At 43.0% G+C, this 23,753-nt stretch overlaps 4 protein-coding genes across 5 annotated transcripts in view; all 4 read left to right on the top strand.

Annotated features, from left to right (window-relative positions):
• The window catches only part of pard6gb (par-6 family cell polarity regulator gamma b), a 33,266-nt gene extending 26,147 nt beyond the window's left edge, over positions 1–7,119 (top strand). The window contains exon 3 of the mRNA XM_062410321.1: positions 5,450–7,119. Coding sequence (XP_062266305.1) covers positions 5,450–6,582 — 1,133 coding nt within the window. The 3' untranslated portion in view covers positions 6,583–7,119. The remainder of the gene's footprint in view (positions 1–5,449) is intronic.
• Positions 7,120–10,380: 3,261 nt separating this feature from the next.
• Positions 10,381–14,074, top strand: bloc1s4 (biogenesis of lysosomal organelles complex-1, subunit 4, cappuccino). Its single transcript, XM_062410648.1, has 5 exons — positions 10,381–10,776; positions 11,812–11,883; positions 12,011–12,112; positions 12,608–12,742; positions 13,036–14,074. The coding sequence occupies exons 1-5, from the start codon at positions 10,459–10,461 to the stop codon at positions 13,132–13,134; spliced, it is 726 nt and encodes a 241-aa protein (XP_062266632.1). The 5' UTR covers positions 10,381–10,458; the 3' UTR covers positions 13,135–14,074.
• A 794-nt stretch (positions 14,075–14,868) lies between these two features.
• On the top strand, positions 14,869–18,518 carry LOC133972994 (nuclear transport factor 2-like). Its single transcript, XM_062410649.1, has 5 exons — positions 14,869–15,005; positions 17,125–17,245; positions 17,379–17,450; positions 17,552–17,650; positions 18,221–18,518. The coding sequence occupies exons 2-5, from the start codon at positions 17,141–17,143 to the stop codon at positions 18,335–18,337; spliced, it is 393 nt and encodes a 130-aa protein (XP_062266633.1). The 5' UTR covers positions 14,869–15,005; positions 17,125–17,140; the 3' UTR covers positions 18,338–18,518.
• A 638-nt stretch (positions 18,519–19,156) lies between these two features.
• Positions 19,157–23,712, top strand: rrm2b (ribonucleotide reductase M2 b). 2 transcript variants are annotated; one of them, XM_062410646.1, is made up of 9 exons: positions 19,157–19,316; positions 20,225–20,389; positions 20,643–20,759; positions 21,116–21,249; positions 21,753–21,847; positions 21,976–22,109; positions 22,665–22,769; positions 22,865–22,978; positions 23,195–23,712. In XM_062410646.1, exons 1-9 carry the CDS (start codon positions 19,239–19,241, stop codon positions 23,345–23,347), a joined length of 1,095 nt encoding a protein of 364 aa, XP_062266630.1. In that variant the 5' UTR covers positions 19,157–19,238; the 3' UTR covers positions 23,348–23,712. The 2 variants fall into 2 exon arrangements, with proteins under 2 accessions (XP_062266630.1, XP_062266631.1); XM_062410647.1 differs by lacking the exon at positions 19,157–19,316 and adding an exon at positions 19,365–19,589.
• Positions 23,713–23,753: the final 41 nt, after the last annotated feature.

Genomic DNA, 23,753 nt, shown 5'->3' with positions numbered 1-23,753 from the left:
CGCTCGAGTTCGTGTTTACAGTTGTGTGTCGAGTCAGCGGTGGATGTAAGAAGAGCTGCCAGGAACAAGTGTGTGGAGGCCCCTAATGGCTGATCATAAAACCCTTTAGATTCCTGCCTTTTTATGGGAGATGGAAAGCAGTAGGACTTTCTTTTCACAGCTTTGCTTAACTAGAGGTGGGCCGCGGCAGAACAAAGACTATTTTTCACTTTTGCTCTGTGAGCTCGAAAACGGCATGGGGCGTTCGCCAGCCACCAGGGATCACAGAGAAACCAGTTTCATCCTCCTGAAGGCCCTGGTATCATACCAGCAGGCTGCATGTTACGTTTTCAAACTAATTTGAATATGATCGTCTGATAGAGTTTCATAGAAGTTGATGCAAAGTGTGGCTGTGAAGAAGAGCACCAACATGCCAGTGATGGAGCCCGTTACTTTTAACAGTATCCTGGCAAGTTTAATGGCCGTGTTCTGAATGTCTTCAACTTGTATGGACACTTCTCCAACTACATTTACCCCCACATTCCTCGACCTTCGTGCACACACACACACACACACACACTCACAGACACACACTCCGACAGAGAGTAGAATGTACAAGTCACCCAGAAGCCGCCTTTTCACCTCTGATCTCTTCCCCCTGACCTTCAGTGGGCTCCACTCTGGAGCCTGGTGTTTTCTCGTATAGGCTTGAGTGATCCTAAATAAATCACCTTGCTTTGGGATTTACACTCACGAGGCTGGAAAACAGGGCAATGCTGAAAATCCCTGTGTCGATTTCTCTCTTTATCCGCGGTCTCGCATTACCCTTCGCTGATACACTCTACCACAGACGTTTAATGTGATTTAAGTGAACGAATGTTTTTCCGTCTCTGTCAGCATTTTGCATCCCTGTGAGCTGGAGGTTTAGTGGAATTCCCCAAGAACAAACTGAAGTTTAGGATAAACGCAAACAGCTGCTGTGCACAGCAACAGGGCATCATCTAATGCATTTTATATTCTATAGACTGATCAGTAAATCACATCTGAGATTAAATAACCATGTGGAAACACTGAGTAGCACCTAATTGAACCGAGTTTTTCTAATAGGCTTCGGTTGCGAGGTGCTGTTGAGCCTGCAGATGCCTGGCAGTGACCCAGTGGGCTTTGATCAGCGGGTTCACATCGGCTTACCCATCATGCTCCAGTGTAGCCGGGATTAGGGTTGTCAGGAGTTGTTACGATAACCTTTGTGTGATCGGCCGGAACATGCCCACTTCGTCTAGCTCTGCTGTGTGTGTGTGACTGTGTCGGACTGTGTGTGTGTGTGTGCGTGTGCGTGTTTAGAAAGCATGGACACCTGAGCGTTCATTCTTACTTAACTTCTCTGAAGTAATATTCACCTTTTACGAGGTTGGATTGTTTCATCTGCAGTTTAAAGATCAGTCATTTCCTTAGACTGCAGGGAAGTATAATTAAAGCCCTACAGAAGGCCTCACATGCAAGTTTGCACAAAACATGAACACAGTTTTATCGAGTATCTGCATCAGTCACAGGGAACATATCATATTGTCCGCTTGATGAATGCATTGAATATAACACCCCATAGACACAGATGGAGTTTGGCCCAGTTTGCTTCCATGACTCAACATTTTAATTTGTATGGCACCTCCAGATGCTTTAATCCCACAATGCTCCAGTGGTTTTACTTACCAGGGGAATATGAGGAGTCTCAAGGTTGTTTTCTTGATTTGACAGATGCCAATCACAATTTCCCAGAGCCAAGGGTGAACTCTCCAGGTTTCTTAAATAATAGTACAAAACCCAAAGATGCAAATAAAAGCAAACGATTCTGAAATCTTGAGGCAGGGCCAGCATCGTTGATTGAAAGAAGAAGAAGACCTAAACGCAGAGCTATCGCTCTCTCGCTTTCGTTTTTCTAACTTTATTATTTTTTAATTCTTGTGACTGATTCACCCAAAGTGTCTCGAGGACAGTTGTCACAGGTTGTTCCTTCCTGCTGTTGTCAGAGTCTCCACATGCGAATATATCCACACTCCACTGAGGTTTTTAACTGATTTAACTACACAATAATACTTTTTGTGTTTCTATTCAATCTCTACCTATTTATAACTTCTTACCTTTGCGTGCGTCTACGTTCACTATTCCCTTCCCCCACACGTCAGATTTCCCCGAAGTCGAGTTAATAACAGGTTGTTGTTATCTTATCTTAGCTTTTGGAAAACACAAAATGACCTCAGTGCTTCGTGAATGTGAACCTGTTCCACCTGCTGCTGTTTCCATCGTTCAAATTCCTTCTTCATTCTTTACCTGGAACTCACGTTCGAACTATGTGATTATATAAATAGTTACAGGAAGAATGGAAATCACCTTTTTGGTGAGGTGACAGATGTCCCTACATGGTGACGTCTGATGAGTATCGGTCGGTTTACTCGGCTCATTTGCTTTCCAACTCCTTTTACTTTAAATTCGGCTTTTAGAAAGATTAACACAGAGTTAGATATGTATTTTCTTTTGGTGTAGTTTTAATTGAACACCACTGAGGGAGATATTATACATAGACCTATTTTAAATGCCGTTTTCCAAGTTGATTGTATATCAAACCCACCCCATGCCTTTTGTGTTCATAGCTTTATTTAAACAAATTACACTGACACAACCTTCTTATGGGATTTAGCAATGAGCAGCTGTGAGACATAACACACACAAAGCATAATTATAGTTGTGCACACAGGATTTATGGCTGAAAGATCATCCGTCCTACTGAAACACGCTGGTGATGTGGTGCGGCTGTGTGGCGTGCCGTCGGTTTCGGACTGAGGTGAGGGTGTGGAAGGAGGGAGGGCGTTGCACCCTAGACCTGTAATGAGACTTTGCTGCAACTCCCCTCCAATGTGGTTCCCATCAGGGTAACTTGCACTTGTGGCTGAAATTCCAGTGCTGTTGCAAATGCCTCGTCTGGATTCAATCAAATCAACTACTGCCGCAACATGTGTAGAAAACTAAGAATACCATGAGCTCGATGATGCCAAGATACCTTTAGCAAGAGGCATTTTCCAGACTCTTTTCCTGATCAGGTGTGGCGTGCTTTAGCCTCAGCAGTTTGGCTCGAGTCTGTGAGCGGTTGACAACATCAAGTGGCATTAAGACATTTTCCAGAACTTTTCCCGCCACCTTCCTTGTAAAATATCTGGAAAAATGTCTTGAAAATACACGTTGTTTTGATGTGCTGTAAAGAAAAACACGTGATTTTAGCGACATTTCCCTGTTGTTGTAAACGCGTCTCACCCGGACAATCTCCTGCTGGCTTCTTCACATCATCGATCATCCTTATTTAGTCATCGCCAGTTCCCCTGTGCCCTGTGTCTGGTGTCACTGTTGTCCTCCACAAGCTGCTCCTCTTCACCTGAGGACTTGCACTGGGACATTTTACACAGTCCCAAACTCCCACCACATCCCCCCGAATCTCAACACTCCCTCTACTTCTTCTCCAAAGCTATAATTAAACCGGCTCCTGCTTAGTCGGCTTTCTGCAGGACCTGTAAGAGGAGGTGGTGGAGGAAGACGACGTATATTGATGAGTCAGCGCTGCGTCGGGGGCTGCATGGCAGACGTGCACGCTCCTCTGAGGCCGGAGGGCCAAGTGGCCGAGTGGCCGAGTGGCCGAGTGGCCAGCTGGCTCTGCTCCGAGTCTCCGTATTCGTTTCGATGTTCTTTCCCTCCACAGTGAACTTTGACTGGATCAAATATTACAGTAGACACAAACACACTATAATTTATTATAAAGCAGGTGTCCCACACAGTTGGGCAAAGATGAGTCATCATTGTGCCATGGAAGTTGAGCAGCTGATGCTCCCGCCTGGGGACCCTCACTTCCTGTCACATCGGGCTTCGCTGTGTCCAGATTTCCTGTCTGCCGGAGAGGGGGAGATTAGAGAGCTATGAAGTTATTTTTTAATCAAGGATCGCACACACATGCATTTCTCTGTCAGAACCACAACAGAATACATTTACTCAGTCTTTTCTGCCTTTGCTACATCCTCATCTCTGCTGTGGATTCACCTGGGGTCCACAGTACTTGTAGTTTCAGAGCCTCTAAAAACAGAGAAGTTTGAAGACTCCGAGGCTGCCTTTCAGTCTGGAGGGGCAGTTTGGAAACGATGACGTGGACTCTGGTGGGTTTGGGTCTTTACGGTGAGGACTTAGCCTTCGCTAGTTTGACAGGCTCCTATCACATGACCCCCTCTTCCAGGAGAAAACAACCGGGATCAGCCTTGGAGAACGTGTGTGTGTATAAGCGTTGCCGACCCTGTTTTCCAGTTAAATTCTGCATTTTACAACCATGTAGGAGACGGGCTGTCACTGAGTCCCATGTCCAGCGGGATATGCATTTCTTCCTGTTTACTCTTACACACACGCCCAACCATAACAAAGTAGCATGGCTGCTTTCCTCTAGTTTTACACCTTAAGGGAATCAATCCACCTTCGTTTATTTTGGCCACGCAACTCCATCTCAGCTGATATGTTCAGAAGTGAGTCTCACAGTGTGAGGATGAGCTCGTCCTCCATGAAGGGTTTCATTGTTTCATTGATTGCTGTAAATCTTTGGTTGGCAACATCACACTTGAACTGTGTTTAACCCACTGATCTTGCCTCACAGCTCATTCTTTGCACCGTGTTTTATCTTGTCTTACTTCGAGTTAACTGGTTCAGCTGGTTCAGTTCCTGTTGTATAACTTTAGAGTGAAATCCGCAATTTTGTCTGTTTTTAAGTTTTGTGTTCGTACATGTGTGTGCCTGTTTGTGTGCCTGTGTGAGTGAGTGCATAAAGGCCCACTGAGGATCCCTACGTCTACTGCCTGGTAGCAAAAGGGTGGGTCACCTCTGTCAGCACAGGCAGGAATGTTCTGCACGCTCAGCATTTTACCCCAACACACACGCACTGCATCTCAGTAGTAGCAGTGTGTGAATATAGTTGCCACGCGCGCATGTCATTTTTGATGCATAGTCTGGACCCCTCATTCCAAAGGGGACCCGGTTCAGGACTAAAGCAGCGAGCACCGGGGCCTTGTTTACGGCTTCAGTAATAAAAAACTGTGCTAATGTCACATGTGGAGTGAAATCTGTATAAATGATTGGCAGGTTTTTCGCAGGAAAATTCTTTTCAAGTCCATCTGTGCTTGGTTTGAGCAAAGGTTGCTGAGTTTGTGGTGCAGGTGGTTTGATTTAAAGACGTAGGCAAACACTGGAGCGCTCGTGTGCACAGGTTTTCTAGTTCAAGTATGGAAACCTTTATGTTGTCAGCTTGTTGTGACTCTCAGACTTTTTTTCAGTTCGGATATTTTCCTTCTCTCTTTGTTGCATTTGAAAAACGAGTAACACGTGAAAGACTGTTTTTCTACCCTGAATGCTTAACGCTAACCTTTCCCTGTCTCTTTTTGTGTCTTTGCAGAAGAGGTCGACTACGCAAACTTTGGCACCAACACGATCACACGCAGGAAGAAGGCTGTGGTCGCCCTGCGCAACAACGACATCAACCGCAAACGGCCACACATCCGCATCGGCATGCCCCAGGACTTCCGGCCCGTCTCCTCCATTATCGACGTGGACATCCTCCCCGAATCTCACCGTCGCGTCCGACTGTATCGCCACGGATCAGACAAACCCTTGGGTTTCTACATCCGGGATGGAACCAGCGTGCGGGTGACACCGCACGGGCTGGAGAAAGTCCCCGGCATCTTCATATCCCGACTGGTGCCCGGGGGCCTGGCGGAGAGCACCGGGCTGCTGGCGGTCAACGACGAGGTGCTGGAGGTGAACGGCATCGAAGTGACTGGGAAGTCCCTGGATCAGGTAACGGACATGATGATCGCCAACAGCCACAACCTGATTGTGACGGTCAAGCCCGTGAACCAGCGCAACAACGTGGTCCGCAGCAGCAGGATATCGGGCAGCTCTGGCCAGTCGTCCGACAGCAGCGGATCGACCGGTTACCCCAGTTTGTCGGTGGCCTCCATCGGAGCGACGTCCTCCGGGGCACACGGATACCAAGACGACCTGGAGAGTGACGAGGAGACCGATATTGTCATTGAGAGCAGCATGAAGCGGCCGTCTCAGAGGTCCAACGCCTCCCTGGCGTCAAGCGCGTCTCGCACACACCAGCAGACGCCAACCACGCTTCCCGGGCTCGCTGCGCCTCCCAGCCCCCCCACACGGCCCTCATCGGTAGTCTCCACCGCCTCCTTCCGCTCCCAGACGAGCCTCAACGGAGTGTCCCACCACCACCACCACCACCAGCAGCAGCAGCAGCAGCACCAGCAGCACCAGCAGCACCACCATCAGCAGCAGCACAGCAGCCTCAGCTACCAGCTTCACAGAGACCTCAACCTGCAGCACAGCCTGCACCAACAGTCCCAGCACAGTCACCACCACGCACAGCCGCCGCACCACAGCAGCAACCCGGCGCTCCGCCACAGCAACGGCAGCCTGCACAAAATCCTCAGCTCCCTGAAAACGGACCCACGGCACAGTCTGGCGCTGCCCAGGGGGGGGGTGGAGGAGGATGGCACCGTCATTACCCTATAATGCTTACCACCACACGCGCTCAGAGACATAAACATCCCAAACTGCTCAGAGACTCAAACTGGAAAGCGGATAAACATGAGCACAAGTGTGTTTTTTTTTTGTCCGATTTTAAGTCGAGTAACTTCTGTTTGTTTTTACAAGATAATAATAATAGGAAGTTGCGAGCCATGACACAAGGAAACTGTGTATATTTCTTATATTTTTAAGGTTGTTTTTGTCTTAAAATGAAAAAAACTTGTACGTATGTATGTAATAAGCATCGGATCAAATAATTGTTTCTAGGCGAGTCCACTGTATCGGATAGTTCTGAACGACGTCTCCTGCTAGTGACCACTTTTATAAAGACCTTTTCATTCTTATTACTGGGACCAACTTGGGGTTGCTTATGGATGTTTTTAAAGAGTAAATCTATATTTCTTAAATTCTGATAAATGCCGTGTAGAGTATGATTTTTCTTTTTTTTTAATAGTTCTTTTGTGCATTGATGATTGTGATCAAATCCTTGTATCTGTTCCAATAAATTATTCTGTCTCACAATTTGGCTATTGTTTACTGTATTGTGTAATTACCAAGCAAATATTCTTGTTACAATTATTACGAGAGCCTCTTTATAGCCAAAATTGTTCAATTTAAATAGAATTTTGAATTAGGTTAGATATTTTGCTTAATTATGGTGATAAGACAAATTGATAGGTACATGAGTTCTATTACTTTTAACCACTCAATAGCCAATTCAAGGTTTTTTAATCAGAAAATATTCACTTTCATATTGTGACTTTAGAAAAATTATTAAGTTAAAGTAAATACAAATTAAAAGGTCAAAATACACAATCTTTTCTCAACGATGGTTTCTGTCATTTATGTTGAAGTGTTACACCTCGCTGCAAAATGGCTGCATTTGTATCTGGGATATTTTGACTTCATTTCTGGAAAGGGGCAGAGCTTGTTCACAGTTGTTTGTGTATAAATGTAACGTAATGGAATTTGTTTCACCAGACTTTAGTAGCAAAGAAACATTATGCAGTGGCTTCAGCTTCAGCTTTACTTAAATGAATAACACATGAATAAAATGTACAGTTAAGAGGGAAAATTGCAGCAAACGAGCATTTTAAGTTTCAACCGCTCAGAACAACAATTTCTTCTAGCTCTTCACTACAATCATAGTCAGACTCTGAGTTCCCACTTCTTCACCAGCAGAAGCATCTGGACGATGGGAATTCCAAACCATAAAACATGTCATAAGCTCTGCGACATCTTTTATGATAATGCATTCCCCTCAAGGGTGTGACTTTCTGGAAAAATACTGAGCTGTTGCCATTGTGCAGTTCAAGCAAACCAACAGATTGCTTACAGTGAATTATTCAAAGATGGTGAACGGTTGAGGGCAAACGAAAGCGCTATCGGAGTTTCTCTGCAGCTTCATGCCACAAGCCCGTGCCTCTCTCAGGTTGAGTGGAGGGTCAAGGGTCCACACAGGATGATTTTGCTGTAGACACCAGAAAGTGAAGATGGAGAATTTGAAGGTTTTCCTCTCCTCTTCTGACTGTTGGCTGCAGCCGGTGTATCTGACCTGGACGTGCAGGAGGAATGCAGCTCTGCCTGTCAGAGGCCCGTCAGCAGCATCCAACTCCTTCCACCTCTCCGCTAATGAATGTTTGTCTGCTGGGTTAACTCAGCATGTGACGCTGCTCCAACAGAAAACACATCATCCACATCCAGCTGCTCTGCCTCGGCGGGGATCTGCACCGCCGAGCAGCAGATTGCGGGTTCAGTGGGAGACCTGCAACCCTGTCAGTCACATAATTAGTCTTTGCTATCCGTGTCTGTCAATCATGTGGCGGCCTGCACGTGAAGGAAAAGCTCGGTTTGCTAAGTGATGCTTATCTGGCAAATGAAATGAAAATAAACTGAAGTTTAAAGTGGAAAAATACTTCCAAGTTTTTCTGCTACCATGTCTGAATACATATTTGAGAGGATTTCACCCCTGCATTTTCTCTCTAAATAAACTGAAATCATATTCATAGACTTCTGTGCACTGAAATCAAAGGCATGCCATTTTAATCTGTGCACACAGGTCAGCTCCACTGCAGTGATTCTGGCTGCCACCTGCTGGCCGAGATTCTGCAATACAGTCAATGAACCTCAGGGTCACGTCAAATCACGTTTGCAATTCTTTCATTGTTGATAATTTAATTGTCACAATAGGTCAATAATATCTTTTCAGTTGATAGAGATACAGCTACATGATTCTTACATGACAAACTTACTGTGAACTTTCACTCACATCATCAGTTTGTGTCTCTTCTGTTTCAAAATTGTGTTTGTTTGCTTGTTTGCATGTTTAGGGCCCGAGCACTGACAGGCACTGACAGACAGTGAGGCCCTATTGAAATTGTAAGGTTTATTATTATAATTTTTCAGGCAAAGGAATGGGCTTCTTGAGGGCTTTAACATGCTCAAATTCCTACCAACATTTGCAGAAAGGAGATGATGTTTTCATAACTCCACTGTGCATTGTCCTATCACTACCAAACTTCTGTCTCATGATCAGAGTCCAAGCCTGAACAGCTCTATGTGTCACTATTTCCTCAGGGTCATAGCGCCACCTACTGATCAGTGTGAAAATGAAGTTGTTGTAATTATTTATTTATTTTTTCAGGCAAAAGGCAAAACGCATGCAACGCTTCAAAATGCATGTGCTCGGGCTCGATATATAGATATCACCTATATGACTTCATATAGGTGATATCTTAGAGCTACAACAGTAGTCAATAATTTGGTTTACAGAACATTTCTGATTGGAGAACTGATCGAACAACTCTGGAAAAAGTGCCAAAAAACGTAAAGGTACCCGTTTCAAAAATGTTAAACTATGAACTGAACTAACTGAATATATCTGGGTTGTGGATGGTTGATCAAATAAAACGAGACATTTGAGGGAGAAATGGTTTGATCATCACTGACAACAAAGTAGTTCACATGTGGGGAGACAGATGCACCAATTACTACACTAACGATTCTTTAATGTGATCATGGACCATATGACGTTGGATGCGAATCAGAGATCGTGGATCCATTTTTCTAGTTTTATTATTGTAATATGTGGTCATGCTTCAATTTCTGTCATCTTTAAGATCAACGTCCCCTCAGCAGGCGGACTTTTAAACCAGCGGCAGCCCTGGTGTACGGCCAACACATTTTAATATTTGTATGTATTGTTATGATGTGTATGGGTTGTGTGTGACTAATGTTTGCAAACCAAATGGCCCCTCAAATTCTTAATTCTAAAAAATTAGAAAGTGTTGAAAATGTACTTTTCATTTAATTTGTGTTAACATTAAGGATTGGATTACCTGCTCATTCCCATGAGAAACTAAGCACAGGAAGAAGATGGACACATTCTTTTGTATATTTGAATATGCACACATTACTAATAAATTCAAATATAAACACATAGATCCTCCTCAGTTTCCATCATACACAAAAAAAAACAATTGATTGTGTACAGAAATAAACGGTTACATTATCACCATTATTAGTATAACAGTGTTTACTTTTATACCATTAGTTCTGTCTATTTATTGAACTTTTTAATGTTGTGTCGTTATTATAGCTGTTATTTTAATGCCAGTATTTGTATTAGTTTTTCTATGCGGTAGAAATCAAAGTCCGGGTTTAGAAACACGTTTTAATCACACATGTTATAAACATTATTCAATCTACAGAGAACTGACACTGACAGTTTTTCTCAGCGCTTGGTTGTGCCGTCCCCTGTTTTGACCCTCGTGATACACCGTCGTCTTCCCAGCAACACGTGACCCGGTCAGCTGACATCGCGGTGGTGAAAACACGGCAGTAGATCGGGGGAGAGGAGCCATGGAGCATCGTCCGCTGGACCGGGTGGGCCTGCTGTCCCCGCTGGAGGAGTCCAGTGCGGAGATCAGCCGGGACAGCGGCATCGTGTCGCAGAGCGCCAGCAGCCTGTCCATGGTCAGCGAGATCCTGAGCAGCGGCTCCGTGTCGCAGAGCCCCAGCTTCGGCGCCGCGGCCAACGTCGTCCCGGAGAGCCCGAGCCTCCACGAAGCTACGGAGCCCGGGGCGACCCGCCGGCACGACCCGGAGCAGGACGACGAGGAGCTGGGACACACCGCCCTCAGCTACTCCTCCTACATCAGGGCCTCCGCTGGAGAGGAGGTCGGTGCTGCTCACAGACACAGACACAAACACAAACACAAACACGCACACACACACAACACATAGCATGTTCTGTGAGGGAAAACATGTCAACACGAGCCAAGTGTGGTGCCACTTTGTCTCTGATGCACCTTTTTAATTTGACAGACTGTGATCAATGATTTGATCCTCTATTGATCAGTTATAACAATGATTGAGAACAGTTTGTTGCGGTTGCCAGATTATGTAAGATCCCTCTTGAGCATGGTTTAGGGTTAGGGCACTTCTACTGTCTCCACTCAACCATCTTCCCTCTGCAGGACGTTTGGACCAAAATCAATGAAAGTGTAATTTAACTGAACATTTAAGCTGTCATAAGTCATAAGCATTTTCCCTCTGGTAGCGGGCTAGTGGATTTAATTGAAAAGGACTAGGTGTCATTAAAGATGTGGACTTAAATCAACATGGCAACTGTCAGAGGTGAACAATGGCTGGAGGAAGGTTGGAGACAACTGTAGAGATGTGACTTAAATCAGTGATGGCCACAACTATGATTCCTTAGTTGCAAAAATAGTTAGAATTAGAGATGTTTCTCTAGCTTGTAATCAATGTATTTATGACTTATTTATTGTCAGTTATAAGCCATAATTGAGAACCAGGTTGGGAAATGACATGACTCCAACAGTCTCCCTTCCCTGTGGAAAAGGGCTGCAGGACATTTGGACCACAATCCATTGAAATAATAAAGAAAACAGGATTGCTTTGGGGGAGTGAAGGTACTGACTGTGTTTCCTTAAGCGTTACTCATGATGACCGGCTCTCTGTCACTCATGAGCTGACATTAAGTGGATATGCATGACACCACACACTGTGTGAGCTGGCTCTGGAACAACACAAAGCCCCCTGTGTGTTTGGCCTTGTGGCCCTCTCTGAAGCAATTTCACTGAGTTCCAAGGTTGACTCCTTTGATTCAGAGTGGGGGAAGTAGCTTTAGTTTGCATGAATGTGTTTGTTATTTTACACCATTCTCTTTTCTTCCAATGATTTCTCCTCCAGATCCTGTGTTTGGAGAAGAGTTTGGAAGAAATGCTGACGAGAGTAGATGAGTTTGTTGGAATGCTGGATATGGTGAGTTGGCTCAGGCTATGAAACAGTAAAAGACTATGTGTTGTTAATATTAAGATTGTTATGGATGCACTGAAACATAATCACGAGTATATTTGTCCCCTGTAACTCTTCTGTGTTTTGTCTCCAGATCCGTAACGATACCTCCCAGATAGTGAATGAAAACCTACCTCAAATCCAGCAGAAGTCGGATGAAATGAGACAAATATACAGAAGAATTGATAAGTTAGAGGTAAGTGATCACTGTTGAAGCTGGTAACACTGCTTTTGTAAAACACACTTTATCCAGTGAATAGCCTCCTGTGAAGGAAACTACACCATCAAGAATTGGGAATTAATGAAACATGTGATGTAATATGATATATCAGATATCCTCATCACAAGAGGAGAGAGTGGTACAGATATTGTGAACTAGAACCACTTTTTATTAGCCAACCACTTCCTGTTTTCTCCTGTCAGTGCTGGAAATAAACACTGGTCTTGGAAAGTTCTTTTTTTGAAATCTATTGTTTCACACACACTGGGAAACTAACTGTGACAGAGGCCGCTGAGCCAAAACAAGATAAGATAATCCTGTATTAGTCCCACAATAGGGAAATTGGCCAAAAGCAAAAATACATACAGTGTGAGAATGTCTTTTCTCTCTTTCTGCAATTTAAAAAAATATACCGAATAAATTTAAGGTTTTTCTCATCTGGCTTGCCGTGTTATTCTGTTGTGTCGACAGGCCTTCGTAAAGATGGTGGGAGCCAACGTCAACGCCATGGAGGAGCAGGTCACGCAGGCAGAGGGAGAAGTAGGAACACTACCGGGCGCTTTCAAGAAGATCTTTCGCACAATGAGTGTCCCAGGCTTCCTAAACGTAAGAGCCTGTGAATCTGCAGCTTTACACAGTTTGCTTTGTGTGTATCGATGAATTTAGTGTAGTTTCGTTTGAACAGTGGGATATATAGTGGACTGTGGTGCGAAACTGTCTTTTCTCCTACATCCATGCTAATACGTTTATATCAAATACCACCACCAATCCTTGTGCCTGAGAGTTGAGACCCTTTCCTTGGTAAACAAGACCAGTTTTCCCAGCAGTGGCCCCTGAATCCACTCTAATGTGTGTGGTACTGGACAGTGGAGATTCATTTCTGTTCCCTTCGTTGACAGAAACCGGCCAGCCCGAGAAGACCAGCACCAAATCAGCGTCAAGAAATCCCCAGCGTGTTCCGGACAGATGATTATTTCACGTCACAGCCAGAACAGTGACACGTCGGCACGTTCAACGCATAACTTGGTTCTAACCTCAAGAGGCCTGTTTTGGGTGGAAAAACTGTAGAGACAACTTTCACTGCCATCCATCGCAAGTGGATCTGTCAGTGCGGCGGCCTCACCCCAGCAATAGCAGCATTTCTGAACAAGTCACTGGAAGTCAAGTGTGTGGAGACACTGCAGATATTGAGTGTCGTTCTCTCGGCGGCAACAAACACTAAACTGTAGCAAACTGGTTTTTATAAAGTGCCTATAAGGGTCTTATTTCTGTCCAGTCCTGTTTTCAGTAATTGTGAAGAAAATGTCCATTGTTAAATGTGACAAGTCAGGAGGTCAGAGTCGTCCCACTATAAACAGAGGTACTAAAGGAGGCGCTGTAAAGATCTTAGGACGTATTACACAAAGGATTATCCCAGCTCTTTTATATTTTACATTCCTCTTACTAGCATTTGTAAAAGCCTGCACGCTGTTATGAATTAATCTGTTTTTCCAGAATCTTATTGCTCTCCCCGAGCAATATCGATCTCAACCAGTTAAGCATTTAATGTCTTCCATTTCAGAAGATTTCACTTTATTGTTAGCCAGACGTCGTTGGCCTTGGATGATCCCGTCAATTGCGGGGCTACATTTTTGATGGCACCTTTTCAAAAAAGAAGAACAAAAAAAAAAGCACAATACTGATGAGCTGTGTCGGCTTCACAAGTCGGATTATCTTGAGATGAAGTTGAGGGTGAGTTTCATACCGATAGGTGGAGGAATTTAGAGAGTCTCGCCTTAGAGGTGTGACGTGGCCCTTTCCCTTTTCAACAAATCAGCGATGATTCGTTATTGGATTCATGATTTGCCAAAGTAGATAATAATAAAGATGTTATTGTTTAACTGTTGCTTTTGGTTCACGTTTTTAAAATAATCATTAAAGATTTATAAATAAAAAGTTTATCTTGTGTTTGTTATTGTTATATCTACTTTTTTGGTGTATTATTCTTATTTTGGGTCAGTCTTAGAGCGTTTTTGTTTTAGCTTCAATTTATCTGACTCTCATGCTGAGTTATGTCTCACAGCCAGCCAAACCCCTGAGTCTGTATAAATACTCTACTAATACAGAGAGACCTCAATCTCGACTATCGCTCATGGTGGCTGAGGGGAGCTCAACAAATGTAAATACAAAACAACTTCATTAATTTGATGACACGTGCGCTGCAAAGGTCACAACACAAGCAAGAGCGATTGCGAAAACCGACAAATGGAAATGTTTCCAGGGGACCCTAAAAAGTAAGGAACCTTGCTGTAGTTCTAAGCCTTGTGAATGTTTTTTGGTTTAAACAGAAGTATACATGGGATTTTAAACAATAACAAACAGGAACATACAAGCCAGAGGTGTTGCACAATATACATATAAATAGGGTATATAGCATTTAAAGATATTCAAAGTTTAAACATCCTTGTTGTTGGATGTTTTTGTGCAACGTGTTCCAAAAAAAAAGATAATACATGGTCTTTTATTCCTATATTTGTGTTAATGGATAATAGATTGGAAACATTTCTGTTATTGTTTTCCTAATTTGCACGTGTTGTTTTTAAACTTGCATGTATTTTATTAATTTGAACTGCGTGGTTCTCTCTCGACCACAGTTATCTTTAACCGGGTATTGATCCTGTTGGTGGAAGTATCAGACAATTTTCTAAAACACTGCGGATTCCCGACAGGCAGAACACGGGGCAACCCTACTCTTGGACATCATGGGCCTTATTGGTTTGTTTGTAGGCGACGTCATGAGTGCGTCATAATTAAGAGGAAGCGGGAATCTCGTCGCCCTCGGTTTGTCTGGATCTGTCTCCACGCTGACGAACCGGCGCTCTGTCCCAAAGTAAGCACACACAACAGCCCTCTCCGTGCGAATACAGCTCTGTTCACGACCGATGACTTTACAACTCACCTCCGGCGCGACACGGTTTAACCGAGGGGGCGCTAACGGGGACATTTGACACATTTCCGGGTGGAATGCTAACATGCGTGCTAACAGCAAAGTTAGTTAGCCGCAAGTTGCGTCGCTTGCTAAGTCATCGCGGTACTTTGTGCAGCGGCGAGACACTTTGAGCCCAGAACCAGCGCGACACCAGGTTCCGATGAACCTGGATCGATTTAACCGATCTCAACCGAGCTCGCGTTCACACTGGTTTACCTCCATGAGGCCAAATCGTGGAAAACAATCCGTCGACTCGTTGCTATTCCAGCTTCGTAACGGTATTTAGCTCGATCTCCACCTACAGGAGCGAAGCTGGAGCTGCAACTCAACATTACATTCACTCCCTATTAATCCGTCGATTATATTCTCAATTGATCAGGTTTTCGACAGCTATATTTTCCTAATTCAGACATGGTGTGTTCAGATTGCATGTACGGTTCGTCTGTGATATTCCCCACATGATCAGAAATGACACTTACCATTATGAAAACAATGCATTGGAGCAGCTCTAACCAGCAGAAAGGTTGAGTTGTTGGCTGGAAAATGATTTTTGAAACGATCCAATTATGGATTTGAGTCATATATTTTCCCATTTGTTTATTTACACACATGATAACAGCTAATTTTGTTTTTATTTGGACAATGTGATTTGTGGGTGGTCTGTTTAAATTATGAATACGAAAAAATCTCTTATTTTATTAATATCCTTTTTAATGCAATCATGAATGAATTTGCGAATATTCATTTAGCAACTTGTAAGAATAACCGACTTGTGTGTACTTTATAATTTGGTTTTCGATGCGGTGCTATTCTCATTGGCTGTTGGTGTTGTCTACCAAACAAGGATGGAATGAGTTCTATCCACGTACTGACAATGTCTTGTATATCTATCGAGGAAAACTTATTAAGCGATAATTATCTTTATCGATTTATCGCCCAGCCCTACATTCATGGATATCAGTCTCTTTAAGATGCATGATTTTTTTCCATCAAGATTCTCTGACATACTCTGAACTGCAGATCCTTGGGAAAAATTACAGAGGAGATGCATGTGTGAACACAAATGACTTAGTGAGAATCTCTGCATTATATATGTACTCTCTCCGCCTGGCCTCCTAGAAGGGGATCCTTCTGGATTCACCAAGGGCGAGTGAATAAGGGGGTTGATGGCGCTAATAACAGACCCAAAAATTAAAAAAACATAAAGAAAACCAATGTCCTTTGGTGAAAAAACAGGAGACATTGACAAAGATGCCAAGAGAGTTTGTGGTGATATGAGCCAACGTTCAAGTGTTGTAAAGAAAGTGATGAGACCTTCGCAGTGGAGTTAATAAGTTACTTTCTGCCTCTGCTGCTGCACCAACTCTAACCTGAATAATACAGAGGATTTGTGGCTGTTTATTGGACCATGAACGCCTCTGTTCAGTGAACCTCCCGCTGCGTTGTACATGTATGAAACTGGGTAAACTCCCAGTTCTCCGGACTTCACCCACAGGTCATGTCTGAAAATAGCTAGAGAAATCAACATGCTTCTGCGTTTTGAGGGACAAGCAAGCGCAAGAGCCCAATTTTTCTAACTCTACGACAAAGCTACGCAGGCCTCACGCAGCCCGCAAGGCTGTGATTGGTCTGCTAACTTCATCCTTTCCAGAGTCAGATTTCCGGTTTCATGCCCCACAATACCAGCAGAAACCACGGAAGATTTAGAAAAAACAAATATGGACCAAATAGAAGAGCGTTTGGCAGAAGAGATCCGAAAGTATGACCACGTTACTCTACCTAGTGTTCTGGCGTTGAATTGCTTTTCAACACGCTCAACCCTTGGAGAACCATAAATTAAAACGAGTGTCGACACAACTGCGTGAAAAGCCACAGATGCAGTAGCAGAACCATGCGTCGACCTTAAGGGGTGGTCAAAAAACTAGAGAATGATTTCATCATGATGAGTTTATTGAACAGTTTACTTTTCATCACAACTTTTGACTGCCAGCTGGTAACAAGACTCTGCTTCTTCTTTCAGATCTTAAGCGTCACACATGGCTAGTGAGACAGAATTATGGCAAAGGATCGGAGAAGGCTTTGTCCAATTATATTACACCCAGTTTGACACTACCAACAGGATGCTCCTGGGTGACCTTTATGTAAGTTACCTCGCTGTCCATTCATGTATTGTCTGTGTTGTTGCACTAAACGTCTGCTATGTCACTGACATTTGCTGCAAACCAAATAGTAAACAAAAATCTTTCTGATGTGAACAAACTTTTCTCTTACTAGTCTACTACTGCTTGTCTGACGTGGGAAGGAACAACCTTCTTCGGAAGGGAAGCCATCGCAAACAAACTAATAGTAAGTATCGTTTTTAATTTTGCCTTTAATTGGCCTCAATGTTTTAACAGATTCAATTTAAATTGAGTATTTTTACTCACTACTTTGTTTCCACTTCACAGAACTTGCCTTTCAAGAACATAAAGCACATTATCACAGGACAAGACTTTCAACCCACAGTAGATAGTTGCATCCTCATAATGGTGTTTGGACAGTTACAGGTAAGCTGGTAGATTTGATTCTTAGCCTCTGTTTTCACTGATGGAAAACCTACATTGTATTTGTGCTTGAATGCAGTTTGATGTTTTATTTGCAGACTATTTATTAAGTGACCTGCACACATGTATATCTTCAGGGTTCCTTGCAGATCCCTAAAACGTTTCCAAAGGCATTGAATTTGTTTGACTAAAAACAAGACCTCAATTTGGTTTTAAAATGCCTCAAGTCAAGTTGTAAGTCTTAAATGCTGAGGAAGTAACGTTTCATGAGACATTTGTTTTTCTTTGACTTTGCAATGGAAAATCTCAAACAAGCAGACAGTCAGTCGGGATGCTCGGAGCCAAAGCCACAGTATATGTGTAAACAAATTCTCCCAGTTTATTCAAACCACAGCTCCATGCTGTTCTGAATTGATCTTACATTTCATTTCGAGTGGCTTCTCAAAGTCTTGCATCTGCTTCGACTTGAGCTGCAGGAACCCTGTGACTTCATCGTGAATATAGCAGGATTTCTGCTTTAATGAACGTTTACAGCTTGTTTTCTCACCATTGTGTTCACATTTTCTGCAACAGATAGATGATCATCCCCCAATGGCCTTCCATCAAGTGTTCATGCTGAAGAACCAGAACGACAATTGGGCTTGCACAAACGACGTGTTCCGGTTGGGGATACACAACATACCGGTGTAGCTCCAACACATACTGACATGTGACCCTGAATCCACACTGGGGTCAAGTTAAATTGAATATTTCAAAATGAAAGGAACTTGCATTGAAAGTTCCTCCACGTTTACAATAAATCTATGAACACTCTGTTTGTATTGGAGATGTGTCGAACTACATCCCTGTCCAATAAAAGCATTTATTAGTCGCCCTGTCTTTACTTTCGCTGACAAATACCTGCATTTTCTTCCATAGCCGTTTTCAGACATGAACTCCAGAGGACATTCTCAGCTCAGTTCACAACCACTAAGATATCTCTGTAAAGTGCAGTCAGAGGCTAGAGGTTCTTTATAATGTTTTCCTTGGAGATAAGCACATTGACACTAGCATTTGCCCGTATCACCAACTTTTGACATCTTAGTGTCTTCTATGTTTATTGCATTGGTTTTTCCTCCTGAGATATATGTATTCCTCCTATTCGTCATCAACATGCCCATTCCCTCGCTGTGAATCCTGCTGAGGATCTCCTGTTGATTTCTTACATCAGCTCTTTTGGACATTCTATGGACTTTATTAATTAATGGGGAGCTGGCTGGAGAAAGTCCAGAGGTTCTCGCTGGGACAACTGTGTTCTCAGCCCCTCTGGAGAACACCAGGACGACCAGTGGAGCTCAGTACGTGTCTGAAAAGCAGCTCATCCCTCAGTTTCACCACAACAAACACTGCAGTGCGATGACTTGAGGCTGTCTTGTCACAAATGAGTGTAGTCGGGTGTTTTTTGGAGATGTATTTGTGCAGAGTTTGTGATTGTGTAGTGCAGCATGGCGTGTGGCCGTTAGGGGCGCGCTCCCCGGCACAGTGGGCTCGTCTCTTTAAAACGGTTCGACCGACACAGCTGCAGCTGCATGAGGAACCGACATCAGCTCCAATGACACCGACGGTGAACAAGTCTCAGGAAAAGGCTCTGATGAATAGAACCCTCCAGCCTGACGAGCTCCAGCTCAAGGTAAGCCGCCTCAGCACAGACAGACAGCGTGCGTGGTTCAGACAGAGGGACGTAGACTGAGGGTGACGGTCATATCTAACCGGACTATGCGGTTCTATAACGGAGAATCTGGTATTTAATGAAAATCAACGCGTGTCCTGAACAGCGAAGATTTATGGACTAACGTCATTGTGAAGCTAGCTCCTTGTTAGCTAGCTCTTAAGTCTTCTAAGTATGGCGATGACACAACAGCCGCTGAAATGGACACACAACGTTTAAAAGTGTCAATGGAGGGTGAGAGGATGGTTTGTTGTGGTGTTGGAACTTTTTAAAAAGCTAAATATATGTGATGTAGATGTTTAACAGCCTTTGTTGTGGGTGTTATGAGACTGTAACGCGCAGGCGCAGTAGCATCTTTGGTAATTAAAGGTACAGTCCACAAAAACGTGTCTAAGCGTAAAACTAAGCCTCAATTTAAAGAAAATATGTATAATTATCTTCTATCTACATATCATTACTATAGTAGTGGCTGAGGGGTAGAGTGGTCGTCCTCCAACCTGAAGGTCGGCGGTTCGATCCCCAGTCTGACCCATCTGCATGTCGAAGTGACCTTGGGCAAGATGCTGAACCCTGAATGCCCCCCCATAGAATAACAAAGTGCTGTGATTAGATGCACTGTATGAATGTGTGTGTGAATGGGTGACTGTAAAACTGTACTGTAAAGTGCTTTGAGTGGTCATCAAGACTAGAAAAAGCTTTATATAAATACAAAACCATTTACCATTACTACTGCTACAACTGAGGTATTGCAAGTTACTTATTACTTACTGATGCCTTTTTTGACTCTTGCTGCTGTAATATTGCAAATTTCCCCATAATAAAGGATGATCTCATCTTAACACGGGTATTTTTGCTATGGCTCTCTGCAGAATGGCATCAAAGATAAAAGTCCAGAATGCCAAAGAGGTTCCGAGACAGAGGAGGAACCTTTGCTCCAGGAGAACTCAAGACGGTTTGTCATCTTCCCCATCCAGTACCCCGAAATCTGGAAGATGTACAAGCAGGCACAAGCCTCTTTCTGGACGGTGGAAGAGGTGGGTAGTGCAATATTAGTGTTTCTCTGACCTGCCATTAGTGGAAAATACACAGATAACAACAATGATAAACTTTTCAATTACAATGTCTGATATATTACCACACAAAGTGGAATATGGCAACCTCCCATAATTTTTCCATTTACAAATCCAAAGCTTTCTCCCAGTTGATTCTCCACCACAGCTTGTTATCTATGTAAAAAAACTTCATCAGTGTATGACACCGGTTTACTCTTCATGTTGTGTCTCTCAGGTCGATCTCTCCAAAGACTTGCCGCACTGGGACCGGTTGAAACCAGAAGAGAAACACTTCATTTCTCACATCCTCGCCTTCTTTGCGGCCAGTGATGGCATCGTCAATGAGAACCTGGTGAGAGAGGTGTTAGTGGGATCTAAAGAGAGCACAAGATCTTCCTAGAAGTACTTGTTAAATGTATAATGAATTGATATAGCAGTAAAATAATCCAGGTCAGTTATCTTCCACAGTCACTTGTAAAACTATCTTTCCCCTGCCAAAATGTACTACTTTTTAATTATAAGAGTTGTTTTTTTATAGCATTAATAGTATACTTTGCAACATGACTGAAACTTTGTTTATGTCATAACTGTAACACCACCATAAATGTCAGATTTACTTAAAATGTTGTATTTAACTGATTCAATTTTGCATTCAGGGATGCGCCAGAGTATCATTTTTGCTTGATGCGTTTGTGTTTTATGGAACAGGTGCAGAGGTTCAGTCAGGAGGTGCAGGTCCCTGAAGCTCGCTCCTTCTACAGCTTCCAGATCCTCATAGAGACTGTTCACTCGGAGATGTACAGCATGCTCATCAACACTTACATTAGGGACCTGAAGGAAAGGTCAGTGGCTCATTGGTCCAATACTTTCTGGTGGTACGTTCAGTGGTTCTGCCTAACATTATGAAAAGGGTGAACTGAAGGCATTGTTAAATAAATTATGGGTTAATGTAGAATATTTCAATAAAAAAAGTTAAATAAGGTCTAATGAGAACATATTTACTCTCCACTAAGTCAGTATGAGTAATTTCTTCTTCCTGTCAAGGCTAGATGGAAAAGATTATATGTCTCACCCTTGTTCGATGAGGTGAAGGTGCATAACCACAAACAGACAATTTATCTTGTTTATCTAATTCTCTGAAGATTCAAAACAAACTATAAGAGACCTGCACCTGTTGATCACAGGATAAGTTAACAACACTGTGGTTAATTTCTGTTGAATTCCCAGCTGTATCAGATGTATCAATACACCCAGACAACAGTCTCAGGTTGCCTATAAGAAGCAAAATGATTTAATATTTTAATGTTCTACAATAAAAATATTTTACATTCATTTTGTGTCGTAGGGACCACTTGTTAAATGCCATTCAGACCATGCCGTGTGTGAAACGAAAAGCAGACTGGGCCATACAGTGGATAAATGACAGCAACTCCACATTCGGTAAGGAAGGCATGATATTAAAATCAGTGTATCAAATAAGGAACATAATGGACAACACTGGCCTTGTGACTCTTCTTATTTATTGGGGCTTGATAATATACATGACAGTTTGACTTTTATGCCCCCAGGTGAGCGAATTGTGGCTTTTGCTGCCGTGGAGGGAATCTTCTTCTCCGGTTCGTTCGCTGCCATCTTTTGGCTGAAGAAGAGAGGCTTAATGCCCGGGCTTACCTTCTCCAATGAGCTGATTAGCCGGGATGAGGTGAGAGGAATTCACAAACCAAAAGACACGTTTTCCTACACTCAAATTCCAAGGCTGTTACGAAAAAATATGAAAGTGATCTCAGGCCACTCAATACATATTACTTAGTGCAGTCATGGAGTTTACGTAATTCTTTATATACTTTCAAAATTAATCTTAAAGTTACATGTGACATCCTGCAACACGTAGATTAAAACATGGATTTTATTTGCATAATTCCGAGAAGGACCGTTATAGTGGATGATTTCTCAGACACCTGCATTTAGCTTTGGCTTTGCCAGTTTTTCCCTCATCCTTTCATGTCCCTCAGCTGTTGTTAGAGGTAAATGTGGTGTATTACTGGCTGTCTTCACCACTCGTGTGATGTTAATCATGTTTGCTTCAGCTGTTAAAACCACATTTTGCTGTTTAAACATTGTCTTAGTTGCAGCGGGGCCACTGGTTCAGATTAGGTAGTAAAAGCCGTCACAGTTTGTTTATAAAAAAAAGGTTAAAGGATGCTCTTGTTTGTTTTAACATAAGCCATCCTGAAGTGTGTATCGATGTGTCTCCTAGGGCCTGCACTGCAGCTTCGCCTGCCTTCTGTACAGCTACCTGCACAAAAAGCCATCAGCGGACAGAGTGAAGGACATCATCACCAAGGCTGTTAGCATTGAGCAGGTAGTTTTGGATGAATAATTCTCATGGATTATAGTGTACAGCACAACACAAATAGTATCTGTGAATAAACCATCACATCCTGTCTTGTGTCGCAGGAGTTCTTGACAGAGGCCTTGCCAGTGGATCTCATTGGAATCAACGGTTGTCTGATGAAAAAGTACATTGAATTTGTGGCTGACCGGCTGCTCGCAGACCTCGGACTTGATAAGGTAATTTCCACCTAAGTTTTTATGCAATGGTAGAAAAATGGTCCTTTCTCATTTCTATTCTTCATACTAGGGCAGTTATGCTGATGAAAGCAGAAGTACCCCTGAAGCCTCACTGTGGAAGCCTTGTTCCTTTCATACATTATAATGCCCGTGCTCATTTTTGATTAACTGAGTGCAGTACTGTTCAGTAACGTTTACTTCCTCTTCTTTTTCAAGGTTTACCAAGCGGAAAATCCATTTGACTTCATGGAGTCCATTTCGCTGGAGGGGAAAACCAACTTCTTTGAGAAACGAGTGGCTGAGTACCAGAGATTTGGAGTCATGTCGAGCATGGCGGACTGTGAATTCACACTGGATGCAGACTTCTGAAACTGAGTTGTTTGATACATATTACCTTTGACCTGTTTATTTATTTGTTTTATGCAGTAAAGAAATTAAAGAAACCCCAATAAGCGAACATTTTTAAAGGAATTGAGAATTACACTTAGCAATCAATACAGTCAACAAAGCGGAATATGGTGATGCTCTGCTCCGGAGTTTTTTTTTACCTTTGCAGAGTTCAGGTTAGGTCACATATAAATGAGTTTGATTCATTTAATATCTCACTAGATGCTGGAAGATGGTAAATATATAATTATATGTAATGGAGTTGAAAGATCGGGGGGGTTGGTTTCTATGGGGAAATGTCTTATCGTTTTTTTAATGATCAATAAAATGTTTTTGTAAAATGAAAACAGTGTATTTGTTTTAATCATGAATCATTTGTTCATTCACC

The sequence above is a fragment of the Platichthys flesus genome, chromosome 17 (genome assembly GCF_949316205.1).
Source record: "Platichthys flesus chromosome 17, fPlaFle2.1, whole genome shotgun sequence".
In the NCBI taxonomy this organism is placed as follows: domain Eukaryota; kingdom Metazoa; phylum Chordata; class Actinopteri; order Pleuronectiformes; family Pleuronectidae; genus Platichthys; species Platichthys flesus.
This window is presented reverse-complemented; position numbering and strand designations above follow the sequence as displayed.